The sequence below is a fragment of the Perognathus longimembris genome, chromosome 3 (genome assembly GCF_023159225.1).
Source record: "Perognathus longimembris pacificus isolate PPM17 chromosome 3, ASM2315922v1, whole genome shotgun sequence".
NCBI classification, from domain to species: domain Eukaryota; kingdom Metazoa; phylum Chordata; class Mammalia; order Rodentia; family Heteromyidae; genus Perognathus; species Perognathus longimembris.
Genome location: NC_063163.1, coordinates 117,585,241 through 117,605,076, shown reverse-complemented (window position 1 = coordinate 117,605,076; position 19,836 = coordinate 117,585,241). Strand labels below are relative to the sequence as shown.

The window sequence follows — 19,836 nt, the reverse complement described above, 5'->3', positions numbered from 1 at the left end:
AGATGGAATCTTGTGAACTTACCTAGGCTGGCCTCAGAGATTTTCCTTATCTCCACCTCCTGAGTTGCTAAGATTACATACATGAACCACCACTCACATCAATAACATAATTCTAGATAATAAGCAGGATAAAAACTAACAGCAAGAAAAACACATTCTACTCATTATGCAGGCAAGGTAGGCCTAAGGTGTCCTTGCAGGGTTTGCCTCCCACCTGAACATTTCTCCTGAATATAAGCCATGAAGACCAGAAAGACTAAAGAAAAAGCGATTTTGAGAGCCTCTGACAGGCTCTTGGAACTCAAGTCACTAGGACTTTTCTCTGGGGGGGGGGGGGGGGCTAGGGCTTGAAATCAAGTGCTGTCAGTGTTGTGTTTTTTTTGTTTTTGCCAGTCCTGGGCTTGAACTCAGGGCCTGAGCACTGTCCCTAAGCTTCTTTTTGCTCAAGGCTAGCACTCCACCACTTGAGCCACAGCGCCACTTCTGGCTTTTTCTGTGTATGTGGTACTGAGGAGTTGAACCCAGGGCTTCATGCATGCTAGGCGAGCACTCTACCACTAAGCCACATTCCCAGCCCTGTCAGTGAAATATTTTTGCTCAAGGCTAATGTTCTATCACTTGATTCACAGCTCCACTTCCTTTTTTTTGGTAGTTAACTGGAGGTAAGAGTCTCACAGTCTTTTCTGCCTGAGCTGGCTTTGAACCCCAGTCCTCAGATCACAGCCTTCCTGAGTAGCTAGGACTGCAGGTGTGAGCCACTGGGACCCAGCTCACTAGGCCTTTTGCAGAGGTTTTTCTTTTTCTTTTTTTTTTTGCCAGTCCTGGGGCTTGGACTCAGGGCCTGAGCACTGTCCCTGGCTTCTTCTTGCTCAAGGCTAGCACTCTGCCACTTCAGCCACAGCGCCACTTCTGGCCATTTTCTGTATATGTGGTGCTGGGGAATTGAACCCAGGGCCTCATGTATACTCTTGCCACTAGGCCATATCCCCAGCTCCTTGCAGACGTTTTTCAACAAGCTGAACCTTCTTAGGTTCCAGAGGCCTGCTCACTACTGAAGATGACCTTCAAGAAGTCCACAGGAGGACAAGGGGCCGAGAACAGCGCTATATTACATAGTTAAGAATCATCGAGGGCTGGGGATATGGCCTAGTGGCAAGAGAGCTTGCCTCGTATACATGAGGCCCTGGGTTCGATTCCCCAGCACCACATATACAGAAAACGGCCAGAAGTGGCGCTGTGGCTCAAGTGGCAGAGTGCTAGCCTTGCGCAAAAGGAAGCCAGGGACAGTGCTCAGGCCCTGAGTCCAAGGCCCAGTACTGGCCAAAATAAATAAATTAATTAATTAATTAAATTAAAAAAAAAGAATCATCGAAAGACCTCAGGAAAAAGAATTCTTCCAGGCTCCCGTCATTATATTCTTTTATTTATACATTCTGAGAATAAGGACCCAAGCACAGCCTGGTACCCTTGAATAGAGAATAAAGCAGCTATTGTCCACACAGAGGTTATGGAGGTACCCTCCCCCACTAGTCTGGAATAATCTATACTGCCAGTCAACAGGAGGAACAGCAGGCTGGCAAAATAAAGGGGCAGGAGAAGCAAGTCCCCTTGAGCTGTGAGGGCAATGGTGTCCTGTGTGACTGGAGTTGTGGACACATCTGCCTGCTGTACGTACAGCCACAGCTGACCTCAGGACCCCGTGTCCAGCCGAGCCTCCGGGGCACGCGCAATCCCAGAGCCACCTAAGTGCCCCTCCTGGAGTGCATGAGCAGGTCCCGCTGCAGCCCGGCCTCCAGGTCGGGGGTCAGCCTGGCTGTGGGAGGGTCTGTCAGCAGAGTCAACTTGTTGAAAACCCCTCGGCCAAAGTAGTCGGCGATCACAGAGAAGCTGTCGTTGGAGCACTTCAGCTGCAGAGGAGAGGAGGGGAGAATCACCACCACAGAAGCTCACTGCCAGAGAGGAGCAGCAAAGGACACAGGGCTTCCCGTGCTCCGGGAACTGTGCTGCTGGAGGGGGTCCCCTCCCCCGTCTAGCACGCTCTTCCCCACCTGGTGCTGGAACTGATCGTGGAGGTCTCGCTTTTGATCCTGGGCCCGGATCATGTCCATGACCTTCCGGTTCTCGGGGAGGCAGGTGGGGCAGTCAGCGTCGCTTTCTGAGTAACTCTCAAAGCAGTGCTGGTGGAAGGAGTGGCCACACAGGAAGTGGACAGAGGGCAGCTCCAAGGCGCTGTTACAGATGCTGCACTTGGTCTTCTGGAAAATCTTCGGACTATAGGCAAATGAGTATAGAATGTATAGAAAATGAGTGGCAAGGAATGAGGCGGGACCAAGAGGGGAGAGAGGAGCTGGGCCTTGGTGGCTCAAGCCTACAATCCTTGCTACTCAGGAGGCTGAGATCTGAGTACTGAGGTTTGAAGCCAGCCCCTGCAGGAAAGTCGGTGAGATTCTTATCTCCAGTTAGTCACAGAAAATGTTGGAAGTGGGCTGTGTCTCAAGTGATAGAACATTGCTTGCCTTGAGCAAAAAGGAACACAAGGAGTACGAGCCCCAGGACCAGCAAAAAAAAGAAAACCAGAAGTGGCACTGTGGCTCGAAGTGGTAGAGCAGCTAGCTTTGAGCAAAAGAGTTCAGGGACAGCACTGAGGTCCCAAGTTCAAGCCCCACAACCAACCCAAAAAAAAGGAGAGAGAAATAGAGAAGTAAGGCTGGGTGGGAATATGGCTTAGTGGTAGAGTGCTTGCCTAGCATGCATGAAGCCCTGGGTTCGATTGCTCAGTACCACATACACAGAAAAAGCAGGAAGTGGTGTTGTGGTTCAAGAGGTAGAGTGCTAACCTTGAGCTAAAAGAAGCCAGGGACAGTGCCCAGGCCCTGATATCAGGCCCAAGGACTGGCAAAAACAAATTTAAAAAAAAAAAAGTAGAGAGAGGGCAGCTGGAGTAGACAAGGAAGGACCTCTGGGAGGGGCCAGCAGCCCTGCCTGCACTCCGATTACCTGAAGGAAAGCAGGTAAGGACCACAGTTCTGGACTGGAGTGCGTCTTAACAAGTGCAAGAAACATAGGGGTGTTTCCCTTTCAATTATCATAATTGTCCCAAATCTTCAGGTAGGTACTCAGACGTGACGCTTTCAATGGGGCCTTTCCTTTGTACCTTATCCAAACTTGTAATATACAGTTGCAAAAGAGAAAGCGGCAGACTGGGGGTTCAACTCAGTGATGCAGTATCTGCCTAGCATGCTTAAGGCCCTGGGTTCCATTCCCAGCACTGCAAAACTAACAAAAAATGAACTCCTTGCCCTTATTCCGTTCTTGGCTTTACTGGCTTATATTAGTTATGCAGAGGGGGGTTTCCTTACTACAGTTCCACGTTGACAATATAATCCCATCTATCTCACTCCCTTTTCCGTTAATTTTGTCCTCAGAACTTGTCACTACCCAATGCACTATTACAGTTTGCCTATTTGAGATGTTTACTGTCTGTCTCTGCCTCTATGATGCCACCTCCTTGAAGGCAAGGCCTCTTACCTATGTGTCATGTCATGCACACAGGACTTGGGACCTAATAGGGGCTAAATGTTATTTGTAGGATGAAGAAACTGTTGTTTCCACATAAACACTTCACCATGTTGATGGCAGATAAGACAAACTTAGTAATTTCTAAAACAAATAATTTTAAATTATGTACTTTCTGCTAGTTATTTAGTGGGGTTGAACTCAGGGCCTTATGTTCTTGTCTAGCTTATTTTCTCAAGTCTAGCACTCTGCTACTTGAGCCATACCACCACTTCTGACATGGGGCTTGAACTCTCGCCCTGGGCGCCTGAACCACAGTGCCACTTCCGGTTTCCTGGTGGTTAATTGGAGATAAGAGTCTTATGGACTTTCCTACCTGGGCTGGCTTTGAACCGTGATCCTCACATCTCAGCCTCCTGAGTAGCTAGCTAGGTGAGAGCGACCAGTTCCATTTTGTTTTTTGTTTGCTATTTTTTTATGCTGCCAGCAGGGTCTGAATTCACCACCTCAGCTGGCACTATTATCACTTGAACCATTTATGTAGTGTGGCTTTATGTTGATTAATTAGAGCTACAGTATCTTAGGGACTTTCCCTGCCTGGCTGGCTTTGAAATTTGATCTTCAGATTTCAGCCTCTGGTGTAGTACAATTACAGGTGTGAGCCAATGATGCCTGTCTACTTTCTGCATTTTCTAAAACCAAGTTTTTACTTCGAATGGCTTTAAACAACAACTTAGATGTCTAGAAAGTAACTACTACAAGCTAATCGCCTCCAAAGCCCAATAAATGAAGCCTTATGTAATCACCATTCTTCAGAAGGGCTGAGCTGGGGATGTGGCTCAGTGGGAGTGTGTGACCAGCATGTATGAAGCCTGGGTTCAATCCCAGCCCAGGGGGGGAAACATGTTCACACTCTACTACCCTGTCTGAGCCAAGTATGCAACAACACCCCGTGAAGACCAGAGCTAGCCCTGCGCCCCTCCCCACATCCAGGGGCCGGCTACCTCGCCGTGAGCTACCTCTCGAGAGCTACCTCGCCTTGAGCTCTTGGATCTCCTGGCGGATGCGGGTCGTCTCCTCTCGGTACCGCCGCACCCGCAGCTCATCCTGTGCAATCTGCTGACTCTGTTTCTGTAGTTTCTGGACAAGGTAGTCTCTGATTACGGACAAGGTGGCTGTAGAGTTGTGAGCCAGAGTCTGCACCACTGAGATTGGGGTGAAGGGAAAACAGACCATGAGCTCAGTAGTTCTTGCCCTGGCCCCTGACCACCACACCCCGTCACCCACCCACTGGTGTCCCCAGTACCTAGAAGGGGTGGCATGAGGTTCTTGTTCTCGATGTGCTTGAGCACAGCTGCCACGTACTCCTTGCAGTCCTCCTCCTTGCGGGCGAAGTAGCTGAGGGCCTGTTCCCACAGGGAGGGGTCCTGGTCCCCGTGGCGCTCGCAGACTGCGACCACCTGCCGGTACTGCTCATGCTGCATGTGGTAGTGCATGATCTGCTGGAACCTGGGGCCGGGCAGAGGGACAGCTCAGTGACGTCCCTGGAAAATCCCCGGGCTCTTCCCTTTGCCCTGGAAGTGCCCACATTCTTACAGCTTCCCCTGCTCGTAGAGGTAAAGGACCCCATCCTGGAAATCATGCATCTGACACAGGACCAGCGCCTTGTCGAAGACATCACAGAAGCGGCCGCTCTTCAGCAGGGAGATGGCCTCTGCGTGAAGCTTCTCTTTGGCCTGGGGAGGGAAGAGGGCATGGCCGGTAGACGTAAGGTGGGAACCACAAGGTCCTTTGGGACAAGACTGCTCCTTCCAGTGCAGGGTCCCCTGCCGTGAAAAACACTGACACCAGTGAAGAGTCGCTGCCCAGGAAAAGCAGCAAGACCGCCTCAAAGCTAGCAGAAGAACAGGCATAGAGAAAATTGTCCTTTCTCTTCTTTTTCAGTTAACTTGGCTTTGTGCTTGCTAGGGAAGCATGGTACCACTTGAACCACTTTTTTTTTTTTTTTTTGGTCGTTGTGGGGCTTGTACTCAGGGCCTGGGCTCTGCCCTGAGCCTCTTTGTGCTCAAGGTTAGCGCTCTATCACTTGAGCCACAGCGCCACCTCCTTGAACCACTTTTTGCTTTAGTAGTTTTTTGAATAGGATCTCAACTTTTGCCCAGACTGGCCAGGACCACAGTTCTCTGAATTGCCTGTATAGCTGGGTAACGGGCATGTACTACCACACCCAACTTTTTATTGGTTCAGATGGGGTCTTGAGATCTTTTTGCCCTGACTGACTTGGAACTTCTTTTTTTTTTTTTTTTTTCTTTTTTGGCCAGTCCTGGGCCTTAAACTCAGGGCCTGAGCACTGTCCCTGGCTTCTTTTTTTTTTTTTTGCTCAAGGCTAGCACTCTGCCACTTGAGCCACAGCGCCACTTCTGGCCATTTTCTGTAGATGTGGTGCTGAGGAATCAAACCCAGGGCTTCATGTATATGAGGCAAGCACTCTTACCACTAGGCCAAATTCACAGCCCGACTTGGAACTTCTTGATCTCCTTTCTCTTGAGTAGCACAGATTACAAGTGTGAGCCACTGAACCCATTCTTCTCCTTTTTACAATGCTGGAAACAATCTGGCCTCACACCCTCTACAAAAGTATTCCACTACTGAGCTCCACAGCCAGCCAAGAGCGGTGCTCTTTCCAGTGCCCCCCGCCAGGCTGGCCAGCCCTCACCTGCGGGTCCTTCTCATGGGCCCAGTTCTGCAGCCGCAGCTCCAGGAGTGTGTCATAGATGCCCTGGGGCGAGTCCGGCTGCACTTCACTCATGTGCTCCAGGAAGGCTTTCAGCTCTCGGGGGTTGTTTGCAAAGATGGGGATGAACTCCTCAGAGTTGGCCTAGGAGGAAGGAGGGGGGAGGGGCTGAGTGAGTACATTTGGTACCCAGAGGCCCTTAAGCTAAGCCTCGCTACCCAAAGTGATTGTCTCCCCAGGCCTCACTTGGCAGCTGGGAGCCTCCCTATCGCCTCGGCCTTCCACGCTGGGCTGATAGTCAGTACAAAGGCCCTTTAGCAACTGCGTCGTCTGCTCCGGTATATGGTGCATGAGGGTCTTCCCGTAACGCTTCATGTTGCTCTCTGCCTGCTCAAAAGGCAGCTTGCCGATGTACCGAAGGGCTTCCTGGTAATTCTGTGGAGAGGTAATGGACAGACTAGCACCCACTCCTGGAAGCACCTTTGTCACTGTGGAGATGGCCTCAAAAGGCACAGGGCTGTGCCCCATGCACAATCTCACCCACCTTAATATCCTCCAGCTGGATCTTCAGGTACCACTCATGGTGTGCGTGGTTCTCAGCTAGGTAGAGGGCGTGGGAATAGTAGCCAGCTTGCCGAAGGACCTTGATGGCTGTCTCCACATCAAAATGGACTTCACTCTCGCTCTTTGTCTGCCAGAGAGACACAATCATTTGCACAGAGGTGGATGGAGAAGGGAAACAGGCATCTAATGGTTTGACGCATTCCTAAAGCAACAGTAGTGTCTGTGCTTTGAAAACAAGCTAACCTGCCTCTCAGAGTTTCTGATGAAAGGCCTAAGACGTTCCTCTGCCTGTACCACTAGGGGGCATTTCTGGGAACTCTGTCGCCACTTCCCATGGATTACAATGTTTGGTCATCATAAAACGAGAAAAAATGAGAGTGAACAAGCATAAACAGCTACTTGTCTTCCCATTTACAACAGCAGAGGGTGGCTGGTTCCCAAATAAAATTAGCCCTTTCCCTGTGCCCAGGTGAAGGGTTAGCTCCGGAGCAGCCACTTTGTGCTCCATGGGGCCCTCTAGGAATTGTCCCACACCCTGCACCTTGATGAATTCCTCCAACTTGGAGCTGTCCTTGAGCTTGGTGTAACAGTTCAGGAGCAGGGTGGTGTGGTCAGCATTGGCCAGGGACTGTCGGTGCAGGGTCTGCAGGTAGGCAGTCAGGTTGTGAATACGCTGGGCATCCAGAAACTTGCGGATCACATAGGATGGCTCCAATTTTCCAATGGTTCTAGGGAGATGTGCAACAATATCACCTGAACCAGTGTACTTCTCAAATTCATCTGCATACAATTAATGATTTTTGTTAAGAGGCAAATTTTCCTTCTGTCATCACAGATGGGTCCTTCAACTGCATTTGAAACAAGTCCTAGGTTACATCAGTGCTACCAGTCTATAGACCACGCTTTGTGCCAGACTCCAGAGCACCATTCTTCAACTAGGCTGATCATAAGAACTCAAGAGAGGCTGGGAAAGAAACTAATTAGGCTTCTAAAACCTCTTATGAGGGAAGAAATTCTAAGAATTAGTACCAAGGGAAGCAAGAGATAAACATTTTTATTTCTTTAGCTAAGTCAAGCTAAGTAGTTACTCGAACATGTAATCCCAGCTGCTCAGGAGAAAGAAGTCAGGAGGTTCACAGTTGGAGGCCAACTCCCAAAGAAAACCATTCAAAGACTCCATCTCCACCAATAAAACACAAGGCCCTGTTGGAAAAATAACTACAACAAAAAGGACGATGGCTGAGGCTCCTGTGAAAAGTGCAAGGCCCTGAGTTCAAACTCTAGTAATGTCAAAAAAGAGAAAGGACTGGATCAAAGAAAATGGTAACAAAGAGCCTGGCGCCGGTGGCTCACGCCTGGAATCCTAGCTACTCTGGAGGCTGAGATCTGAGGACTGTGGTTCAAATCCAGCCTGGGCAGGAAAATCCATGACACTCTGATCTCCAATTAGCCACCAGAAAACCGGGAGTGGCGCTGTGGCTCAAGTGGTAGAGCGCTACCCTTGAGCTGAAGAGCTCAGGGACAGCACCCAAGCCCAGAGTTCAAGCCCTACGACCAACAACAACAACAAAAAGAATGTTAACAAAGGCCCAACTAGAGTTTAAAAGGAGAAGCATGACCTGCTCAGTTTTATACCGGTCATGTAAATTTCACCCTAAACGCTCCTGTTTCCTCACTTGGAGCATCGCACTTTCGGTAGGAAAGCCAGCTGTTCCTTGTGGCATTCAAGCCCCTCCCCCAGCACGGGTTTCAGTTCTCTGTTCAGAGCTATGGCTCACAGCACCATCAGACTGACCGAATGTACTGCTGGACAGCCCCATCGTGGTTGCCTTTGCTGTAGAGATGGTCTCCATACTGCATGAAGATTTGGGCCAGCCCATCACTGTCCAGATGTTGGCTCTTGGCCAGGTTAATCGCCATTTCAAATAAGTTCTTCTTAAATAGCATCTGGAAGGTGAAAGAGATAGGGAAATGGATAGAACCAGTCCTGAGAAGATACCTTCCCAAAATGTCCCCTCGAGACAAGTATTCCAGTCTGCCTAGATCCTAGACAAAGAGCTTCAGATAACCCCCAAACCAATCTCACCAACCTCAGAAGGGTCTCTGCAAACAGAGTGCACCCTGAGCCATGTTCCCTCCAAACCTGCATCCCTGGCCATTTACCTAAGGAAACTTCAGTGTTGACCCCAAGGACCCCAGGGCCCAGGTGAGTAGGAAATCTATTCCTGCCGCTAGCTACTTCTAGGAGCCAGTGCCACCTCTGGGGACCTAGTAGCCTTGCCTCCAGCTTGGTCTGTGTGTCCTTCTCTTGTAGTGCGTGGACCCGCCCATCCCGCGTCAGCACGTACAGGGAGCCCCATTCAGCAAGTACATCCACTACATCCTCAAAGACGGCGCTGTAGGCTATGAACTTGTTGCACAGATCATAGATGTTGAGAATCTGCTTGTCAGAACTCTGGGAGTCCCTGCTGGTAAAGTCTGATCTGCACAGGAAAGAAAAAGCAACAGCATCTCAGTCTCACCTCCATAACCATTCCACCTACAATGAATTACCTCCTGAGTCCCTCTAGCAACTCATCATCCCCTAACATGTAGCATTTACTGATGGCTCGAGAACATGTAATCCTGACATTACCCTCTAGGATCCTATGGTTAATTCAGGTCAAGAGTAGAAAAGGAAGTATATTCAGAAACCTATTTGGTTACTAAAGAACTAGCTGGGCACTAGTGGCTAATGCCTATAATCCTAGCTACTCAGTAGGTGAGATATGAGAATCCTGGTTCAAAGCCAACACAGGCAGGAAAGTCTGTGAGACTACTATCTCCAATAAACTACTCAGAAAAAGCTGGAAGTGGTGCTATGGCTCAAGTGGTAGAGCGCTAGACTTGAGCACAAAGAGGCTCAGGGTTCAAGCCCCAGGACTGGCAAAAAAACAACAACCCACCCAAGGCCTTATTTATGTTAGACATTGTGCTTGATACTGACAATGAACCTACATCCGTGTAGGCACGTTTCCCTCTTTTAGTGGCTCTAGAACAACAGGACACATCAGGTATCCTGCACTTCCCTACATTTCCTAGTTTCATCACCTTCTAATCTTTGTTCCTCTGCTCAATTTATTCTGACCAAAAGTAAAAAACCCAGTTATCAGGGCCAAATCAATCTTTGAAGCATTCTAGTATACAAGGGCTAAGCAGCAAGTATATACAGCAAATGTATTTTTCAGTAAAATGTATTTTTCAGTATAAATACATTAACAGAGTCTAGGTAGAACTGCAATCTACCTAAAATTCAAGTAGGAAAGCTGGCAGGATGCAGGCATAAGTTTTAAAGTCAGGTTAGTTCTGGGAACAAGTCTAGCCACCTCCCTTCTCCTTTTCTCTAGAGTCCTTACTTGGGAGAAACCTTCCGGTCACGGGAGACAATGACAAGGTATCCTCTAAACCAGTGGGCAATGAGCTTATGGCCCTCAAAGGCGAAGCAGGGCCCTCGTTCATCAGGTTGGTATAGGTAGACACATTCATCCCCGGCCACAATGAACTGCAGGTCCTGAGAAGGGTCACTCAGGGCGGAGCAGCGCAGACCACAACCGTGAGTGTCCAACTCCATTCGTGGGTAGTCCTTTCCAGAAACGATATAGGACTGCCAAAGTAAGAAAAGTTAGCAGGCTTCCTTAGAAACAGCAGCACCCAAGCCTTCATGAAGGCATCCCCATTTCTACACTGACTCTCTCTTTTTCCTTGCTTAGCACTTTAACACTTTTCCCTTGGCTGCTTGCTTTCTCCATTAATCACCACCCATCTACCAAACAGGGGCCATATTCTTCCTCTTTAGGTTACCACTACCTAATACAAAAATTCTACAAGTAAAAGAAATCCAGTCACCAAGATTATGCCTGGGTTAGGGATATAACATATTGGTACAGGGCATGCATATCATGTGTGAAGCCCGAGGACTGAACCCCAGCATTCCTGAAAGTGTAGGCTGTTATAAGTTAGGAGCACTAAGAATGAAAGAGATAAGCAACTTTCCAATGTCATTTAGGTTAGGGAGAAAAGTTTTTCACTACGATCTCAGAGTGTCTTCCTGAAGTCTAGCTCCTCTTAGTCTCCTAAGTGAAGAGATAAAATATAAAGCTGGGCAAATAATTCAAGGCTACCTGACAAAATTTTTAGGATTCCCATCTTTCCTATCAATTCCTTACTCTAGCCCCCTGGGCCAAGGAGAGGCCCTTTTTGCCTGCTCCAAGAACGGGGGCTTATTCCCACCTGCACATTCTCAGTTGTCACAACAAACAAGTGAGTAGTCTTTCCTGCTTGGCGAAAGGCCAGTCCAGTAACAGGATAGTTGCCTTTGTGCAAAATCTGGGTCTTACTATGCCGATCGCGGGTGATGTCTCCTTTGTTCAATGTAACACTGCCATCTGTGAAGCCTGTAGGAAAGCAGGAAACAGCGTCTCAGTGAGGCTGGAAAGAATGGGAAGTGGAGAAAGGAAAAAGACCATTCAAGGGGCTGGGAATGTGGCCTAGTGGCAAGAGTGCTTGCCTCATACACATGAAGTCCTGGGTTCGATTCCTCAGCACCACATATATAGACAAGGCCAGAAGGGGCGCTGTGGCTCAAGTGGTAGAGTGCAAAAAAGCCAGGGACAGTGCTCAGGCCCTGAGTCTAAGCCCCAGGACTGGCCAAAAAAAAACAAAAACAAAAACAAAAAAGACCATCCACAGCAATGATAAGCTTTCTCCTCACACCCAACTTCCTTAGGAGCAAACCTGAACACTGGTACTTACTGATTCATTTTCTTTTTGGCCAGTCCTGGGCCTTGGACTCAGGGCCTGAGCACTGTCCCTGGCTTCTTCCCGCTCAAGGCTAGCACTCTGCCACTTGAGCCACAGCGCCGCTTCTGGCCATTTTCTGTATATGTGGTGCTGGGGAATCGAACCTAGGGCCTCGTGTATCCAAGGCAGGCACTCTTGCCACTAGGCTATATCCCCAGCCCTACTGATTCATTTTCAAAGAACAAAGTTTAATGCTTTCCCATTCTAAACTTTAATATCTCAAAGGCATCTGTTCAGTATAAAGTGATCTCAATTAGTACAGAGACGATCTGCAGAAACAAAATCGAGGAGTTTGTTTTGCCTTCTTTCTCCTTACCGATGGCCATGAAGTTGAGATTTTCATGGACAGTCAAACAAGACACAACAGTTGGTTCTGTCCCAGGGATGGCAGGGAAGATTCGAGTACAGAGTGGATTGCCACCATCTCTCTTCTCCAGGTTCCAGATCTTTACCTGTGGACAAAACTCAAATGTTTAAATGCTAGTCTTCTCCAACAGGGAAACATTCTTGGGCTTCAGTATCTCTCCTCACCAGAACTCACCAGGGGGTTAATACCCTCTTCATCCTCACCAACAGAGGCTAGAATATTGTGCTGCTTCAGTTGATAGAGGTGCGTCACTCGTAGTTTGTACGCCTGGAATCCCGTAAGCTGTAGGGAACGTGGCAAGAACCAGATCTGGCCTTCCATATGTGCAAGGTAGTTAAGGAAGCTCCTTTCCAAGGAGAGATATAGTACCACCCCCAATCCCATCTGTAGCTTCGCTTTTCATGCTTTTTCATTATCTTTGGTTAAATTACAGTACACTAGCGTAAGGAATTAAGATAGTTAGAGAATAACTGAGACCACATTCACTTAAGTTTAATTATATATGTTTAGAATTGTTCTGTTTTGTTATTGCTGCTAATCTTGGGGCTTGAATTCAGGGCCTGGGAGCTGTCCCGGAGCTTTTTTGCTCAAGGTTAGTGTTCTACCACTTGAGCTCCAGCCCCACTTACGGCTTTCTGGTAGTTCACTGGAGATAAGAGTCTCATAGACTTTCCTGCCTTAGCTGGCTTCGAACCTGATCCTCAGATTTCAGCCTCATGAGTAACTATGATTACAGGCATGAGCCACTAGCACTCAGAAAGAGTAACAATCTTAATCTTGCTTTGTGTGTGTGTGTGTGTGCACACATGCATGCTAGTACTGGAGCTTGAATTCAGGGCCCAGGTCTTGTCCCTTAGCTTTTTCATTCAAGACTGGCATTCTACCACTTGAGTGCTTTGGTGGTTAATTGGAGATGAGAATCTCATGGCCTGGACTAGCCTCAAACCATGATCCTCAGATCTCAGCCTCTTGAGTAGCAGCAAGGATTACAGGTATGAGTCACTAATGCTTGACTTTTAACCTTGCTGAATTTACACATTAAATTTTACCATAAGTATATATGTACAGTATGATTTTTCTTTTATAATGATTCACAATAGGTATGCAATTAGTAGGAACTGTAACCTAAACTTTGAGCCTTTCCTGGGCTAGTGGTATGGGTAAGATGTACTTTCTTGTGATACTGAGCAGATAGAGCAAGGTACATCTAGCAGTCAGCAATGGAATCACAAGAACACACTAATTAATATACTTCAAGGCATTGTGTTCCTAGGCCATGAGACTAGCTAGGCTAAGTATATTAAACGTCTTTTTAATTTAGAACACTCGCCTTAAAAGACAATAACTGTATTTAAGCTGGGCACCACTCACCCTAGAAATCCTAGCTATTCAGGAAGCTGAGATGATCTGAGGGTCGTGGTTCATAGCCAGCCTGGGCAGGAAAGTCCGTGATACTCTTATCTCCAGTTGATCACAGAAAAAGGCCAGATATGGTGCTGCAGTTCAAGTGGTATAGTGCTATCCTTGAGCAAAAGGGTAGGTTAGGGACAGCACACAGGCCCAGAGTTCAAGGCCCAGGAATGGAAAAAAACAAACAAAAATCAATAAACCCTGTATTTTAATTAGCATACATTAGAAATGGAGGGGTTTCATTGTCATCATTCTACACATTTGTAACAGTGTATTTTGCTTCTGGCTGGCACTCTACCACTTGAGCCGCGGCTCCAGACCCTACAGTACACTTGGAACAACCTCACCCCTCTCCATTATATTCGTGCTCCTTCCCTTTCTCCTCAGGACTCTTGTGGATTTCATTATGCTGTCTTCACATTAGAATATTTTCAACTTATGATGAGTTCCTCATAAGGTGACTCATATCTCTATAGGAAGAAAAAAAAACAGCATGAATAGGGTTTAGTTCTATCCACACATCAGATATTCCCTGGGGAGGGCTCTACAATACTTATATTTAGACCAAACCCCAGATAACAATAATGTGTGTGTATATATATATATATATATATATATATATATATATATATATATATATATATATGTCCGCGGCTCTTTAAACTTCCAGAGCTTTCCCACAGCAACCGACTCGCGTGCGTCTTTCCTTCCTCACCCACGACATCAGGCGGCACAGAGGACACCTTACAGCTTCGCCCGTGGAAGGCAGTAACTGCTAGTTGACTTTGGGGGACTGACCTGAAATAACCTCGTCAAGTTGGCACCCACACCCTCCTTTCACAGAAAAGGAAGTCGAAGCCCGGGGCGGCTCGGAGGCTGCACTTGGTTGTCTGCTCGGGCCACAGAGGACCTCTGGGTTGCATCTAACGGAAGGGGGCGCGAAGCCCGAGCCACTGACTGACAGCCGCCTCTCCCCGCGGCCACCTCTCTCCGGGGATCCGGGGATCCGGGGGAGGGAGAGGGAGATCCACAAGGATATCGCCAAACACCAGGCTCCCTCGCCCGGAGTCGCAGACAGTGATGCCTGGAGGGAGGCAGAGGAACTTGGAGGCCGGGGGCCCGGGGGCCGGCGCGGCTCCGGGAGCGGCCCCATCGCTGCCCGGCGGCTCCTTGACCAGCTCCTTGTCGAAGAAAACGAAGCGCCGCCACTGCAGGTAGGCCGCCATCTTGGCCGAGGGCGCCGCCTCCGGAAGGGACGTCACGTGAGCCGAGCCGGCGGGTCACGTGACCGCCGCTTCCGGGAGCCGGCGCGCTCCCGTCCGGACCGAGGCCCGGGCGCGCCGTCCGTCCGCGAAGCCGGCCTGGCGGGGCCTCCCCGGGCCGGAGCCGCTGGGCCGCCGGCCGCGCGCGCGGGCCCACGCTCCCCGTCCCCGCGCTCAGCGGCCCGGGGCCCGCCCGGAGCTCGCCCGGGGCTGGCCGCGTGGCTCCGCGGGCCAGAGCTTGCCTGGCGTGCACGGAGCCCCGGGTTCGATCCCCCAGCACCACCACGTATATAGAAACCTGTGGCTCAAGTGGCCGAGTGCTAGCCTGGAGCAGAAGGAAGCCAGGGACGGCGCTCCGGCCCGGGGCCCATCTGTCATCCTAGGTACCCAGGACGCCAAGACCTGGACGAAAATTGTTTGAGACTTCATCTCCAGAATAATCAGCAAAATCCTGGGCTGGAACCGTGGCTCCAGGGGTAGAGACATGAGCAAGAAAGCCTTCTGAGTAGCTGGTTGCCAGTTGTGGAGGTTGAAATGTGAGGACAGAAGTTCAAAGCCAGCCTGGGCGGCGAAGTCCTTAAGACTTCCATCTACCTCCAAAACCAACAAAAAGCCAGAAGTGGAGCCGAGGCACAACACATACACACAGCCTACTGGTGCAGCAAACAAAAATGACATTCCCAGAAACTGAGGGCTCAAGATAAGTAAGGCAGCCAGCTTTGTGACTTGTCACCTGTGTTTAAGTGAATAATGTTTGGATTGCAGAGGATTATTTTAGAGTACAAGTGAAGCGATGTATATAAAACTGGATTTTCAACTACTGGAAAGAAAAAACAAACGTGTGTGTATGTATCCCTCCCCCCCCCCTTACTGGGATTTGAACTCAGGGCCTGTTGGGGCTCCAACTAACTAGCAAAAATGCCAACTGGAGGTTTGGCTCAAATGGTAGAACACCAGCTATAAACAAGCAGACCAGTTGGTAGTCTGAGGCCCTGAGTTCAGGCCCCTTAACAGGTCAAAAAATTTAAAAATACTTTGGAATCAGAGATGTGAATCACATGTGGGGAGGACATCTTTATTGGAGACCTCCGAGCTCCCCCTGCTGTCCCGTAGCGGAAGTCTTCTGGTGCTGTCTGAATCTGGCTACACCTGGGCCTGTTGGGTCTTATTATTGACGAGCAATATCAAGGAAGAAATTGTCCTGCAGAGTTACTTTCAGTATATTTTTGGACCTACAACCTCTATAATCTTTGTGTGTGTGCACGTGTGTGTGTGTGTCTGTGTTGGTCATGGGGCTTGAACTCAAAGCCTGAGAACTGTCCCTGAGCTTTTTTACTCAAGGCTAGTGCTCTACCACTTTGAGCCACAGCACCACTTCCAGTTTTCTGATGGTTAACTGGAGATGAGTCTCACAGGCTTTCTTGCCCTGGCTGGCTTTGAACTGTGATCCTCGGATCTCAGCCTCCTGAGTAGTTAGGATTACAGGCGTGAGCCCCCAGTGCCAGGCCTTTGCCTTTGAGAGAGAGAGAGAGAGAGAGAGAGAGAGAGAGAGAGAGAGAGAGAGAGAGAGAACAAATTAGTTTTGGGGGTAGAGCAAATTGCCAGCCCATACAAGATGGAGCCATGGGGAGAAACAGGGGAAGGAAGAAGAGAAAAAGAGGGAAGGGAGAGAAAGCCTTTTCCTTCTTCTGATAGATAGGTTTTGGGCACTCCCTATTTCTGTAATTGTACTAAATATCCAAAAGATAAATAAGCACATGGTCCTTGACCACCGCCCTAAGGAACAGACATACAAAGAACTGACAGTGAGAAGCCCCTGATTTCATATAGCTACTTATACTTAACAAAATGCTTTCGCTTTTCATGGACTATCCTGCTAAGAGAGAGGTATCAGCCCTCATGACAAATAATTTCAAGGATGTGAAAGTGTTATATGGGAACTCAGTCTGCCAGATACAGAGAAGTCACATTTTGAGCGGCCAAATCAGGAGTCTTTATTAGAAAGCCATCGACTGCAGACCAACTAGCATCCCAAAGAACCTCACAAAGGCAGCAACCACGTCAAGGTAGATGTCACACAGCATGAGGACTAGCAAAGCTTGTTCTACTGAGCAAGCTTTCTAGGGGGAACAATCAAGGACAACCAAGGGCAAATATTTTCTGTAATAAAAACTTTCCTGGAGCTAAACAACTGACAACATACCTGCAATTCAAAGAATATCACCTTCATATTGCTTGACAACCCACCACACAGCTACCAATCAAAGAAAGTCCTGTATCGCCTCTAGAATTCTTGGAGCTGGATGGAAATTCCCCATCATCTATTAAGATGCCAAAATGGCGATGAGGATAAGATGGCGTTCCTTAGATCCAGTATCTATATTTCAAAAGTAACTGGGATAAAAACATCAAAGTTCTCTTGAAGTAAAAGGAGCTCCTCAGTCCCTCAACCTCTAATTAGACAGTTTTCTGGCATGGGAAGCTGGGTTACACTTTTTAGAATATACCCTTGAGTTTGTCTTTTTGGTTATACTTGTTTCTGCCTAAGAATTTCAGTATGGTAGGGAAGATAAACAGAAAATGACTATGTGTATGAATTCATTCAACTTCTGCATATAAGCACTTGAGTTCTGAAGGACTTAAGCAAAACTTGAGTTTGAAATTAAAGGGTTCGGGCTGGGAATATGGCCTAGTGGCAAGAGTGCTTGCCTCTTATACATGAAGCCCTGGGTTCGATTCCCCAGCACCACATATACAGAAAATGGCCAGACGTGGCGCTGTGGCTCAAGTGGCAGAGTACTAGCCTTGAGCAAAAAGAAGCCAGGGACAGTGCTCAGGCCCTGAGTCTAAGGCCCAGGACTGGCAAAAAAAAAAAAAAAAAGAAGAAGAAGAAGAAGAAAGAAATTAAAGGGTTCACAACTTAAAATCAAATGCCTAAACTGGAATTTGTGATATATGGCTAGAATCCTAGTCATTCTGAAGCTGAAGATCACAAGTTCAAAGCTAACTTGAGCTACATAGCAAGATTTTGTCTGAAAGATCCAAAAAAAGGAAGGGAAAGAAAGGAAGGCAGACACTGTGAGGCAAAATCAAATATGTCTTCCCTTAAAAATATCAAATGCTGGATGGGAATGTGGCTTAGTGGTAGAGTGCTCACCTAGCATGCATGAAGCCCTGGGTTTAATTCCTCAGTACCATGTATATAGAAAAAAAAAACAGAAATGGCACTGTGGCTCAAGTGGTAGAGTGCTAGCCTTGAGCAAAAGAAACTCAGGAACAGTGCCCATGCCTGAGTTCAAGCCCCAGGACTGGCAAAAAACAAAAACAAAAACAAAAACAAAAATGTCGGGCTGGGAATATAGCCTAGTGGCAAGAGTGCTTGCTTCGTATACACGAAGCCCTGGGTTCGATTCCCCAGCACCACATATATAGAAAATGGCCAGAAGTGGCGCTGTGGCTCAAGTGGCAGAGTGCTATCCTTGAGCAAAGAGAAGCCAGGGATAGTGCTCAGGCCCTGAGTCCAAGGCCCAGGAATGGCAAAAAAAAAAAAAAAAAAAAAGTCTAAAAATACAATTTTAAGCTAGCATTTCAATGTCTATGAATTTATCCTAAGTAGATTATAAGAGATAGCTAAAGAGTACCAGTAAAGATGTCTATTGTGTTTTTTAATAGTAAAAAAGAAAATTAACCTAATAATCAAATAATCTAACTTTAGTAAATAACTTCTATTTTTCTAGGCATTCTACAAGCATAGGTACTGAAATTTTCACAAGAGAAAAAAATTTAGAATAGCAAAACACTAACAATATATTAAAATGATCATAAAAATCTTCAGGAAAGTTTCAAGTGTGTAGTCATTATACATCATAATTCTAGAAGTGATTTAATCTAGTAATCAAATTATGGACAGTTTCTTATCTTCTATTTTCTTTTTTTTTTTTTTTTGGCCAGTCCTGGGGCTTGGACTCAGGGCCTGAGCACTGTCCCTGGCTTCTTTTTGCTCAAGGCTAGCACTCTGCCACTTGAGCCACAGCGCCACTTCTGGCCGTTTTCTGTATATGTAGTGCTGGGGAATCGAACCCAGGGCATCATGTATATGAGGCAAGCACTCTTGCCACTAGGCCATATCCCCAGCCCCACCCTGTTGTTGTTTTTTTTGCCAGTCCTGGGGTTTGGACTCAGGGCATGAGCACTGTTCCTGGCTTCTTTTTGCTCAAGGCTAGCACTCTGCCACTTGAGCCACAGTGCCACTTCTGCCCTTTTCTGTGTATGTGGTGCTGAGGAATCGAACCCAGGGCATCATGCATGCAAGGCAAGCACTCTACCCCTAAGTCACATTCCCAGCCCTGTTTGTTTGTTCTTTTAAGACCAGGCTGACCTTGAATGTGAATCCTCCTGCCTCAGCCTACCAAATGCGCCACTCTGTTCAGCTCCTGTTTATTTTAATCTATTGTCTGTTTGGCCAACTGCAATACAAATTTCTTCCCCAGGGTTTCGTCAGTGTCCAAGAAGCAAAGTCCCACAAGTTGTTCCAGATAAGATCAGTGACTTCATAGCCAACTGCAATATGAAGCAGGTGTTTTACATAAAATATTTCCCATTGTTCCCTAACTCCTTCTTGGAAACACTATTCTCCTCTCTGGACAGAGAACAAAACAGGTGACTCCCCAGAGCACTTAACACCTGCTGCACCTCCCAAGGGGACAGATATTCAGGCTAAGAATGGCAACTGCAGCAAAATGGCTCCCATCGAGATATTCTAGGGGTGGAAGCCCTCCTTCCTGGGAATAAGAGAGACTTAGTCCCCCATTCTGCGGCACCCAATAGGTCTTTGTTTTTGTGCCCACTGGTGCCCGGTTGTTTTGTTGGTGATGTTGGTGGTGGTAGTAACAGGGTTTGAACTCCACCTCATAATTGCTGCACTAGCACTTGACTGCTTACTTGCGCCACACCTCGGTCTGTCGTGCTTATTGGGTATTGGGGATAGAGTCTTATGGACTTTTTTTGGGGGGGCAGGGGAGGGTCTGGGTGGTTTTGGTCAGTCTGTCTTTGAACCAGGATCCTCAGATCTTAGCCTTTGAGTACTTAGGATTACAGGTGTGAGCCACGCGCACCCTACCATAGTTTAAGCGAACTTCTTTTTA

At 47.8% G+C, this 19,836-nt stretch overlaps 1 protein-coding gene across 1 annotated transcript; it reads right to left on the bottom strand.

Annotated features, from left to right (window-relative positions):
* Positions 1 to 1,404: 1,404 nt before the first annotated feature.
* Positions 1,405 to 14,661, bottom strand: Vps11 (VPS11 core subunit of CORVET and HOPS complexes). The gene is made up of 16 exons (XM_048343962.1): positions 14,470 to 14,661; positions 12,195 to 12,343; positions 11,970 to 12,105; positions 11,084 to 11,247; positions 10,210 to 10,457; positions 9,096 to 9,297; positions 8,610 to 8,761; positions 7,356 to 7,542; positions 6,795 to 6,941; positions 6,497 to 6,685; positions 6,233 to 6,394; positions 5,113 to 5,252; positions 4,823 to 5,025; positions 4,550 to 4,721; positions 2,049 to 2,271; positions 1,405 to 1,907 (listed from the first exon to the last, which is right to left on the bottom strand). Exons 1-16 carry the CDS (start codon positions 14,654 to 14,656, stop codon positions 1,743 to 1,745), a joined length of 2,826 nt encoding a protein of 941 aa, XP_048199919.1. The 5' UTR covers positions 14,657 to 14,661; the 3' UTR covers positions 1,405 to 1,742.
* Between the last annotated feature and the right edge of the window lie 5,175 nt (positions 14,662 to 19,836).

What these genes read in the sequence shown, in the direction of transcription:
- Vps11 (XM_048343962.1), bottom strand. Translation starts at nt 14,656, where the DNA reads ATGGCGGCCTACCTGCAGTGGCGGCGCTTCGTTTTCTTCGACAAGGAG. An exon ending in GCTGTCCAGCAGTACATTCG is followed by an intron (nt 7,543 to 8,609) that starts GTCAGTCTGATG and finishes ACATCTCCCTAG; the next exon opens with AACCATTGGAAAATTGGAGC. An exon ending in ACGATCAGTTCCAGCACCAG is followed by an intron (nt 1,908 to 2,048) that starts GTGGGGAAGAGC and finishes TCTCCTCTGCAG; the next exon opens with CTGAAGTGCTCCAACGACAG.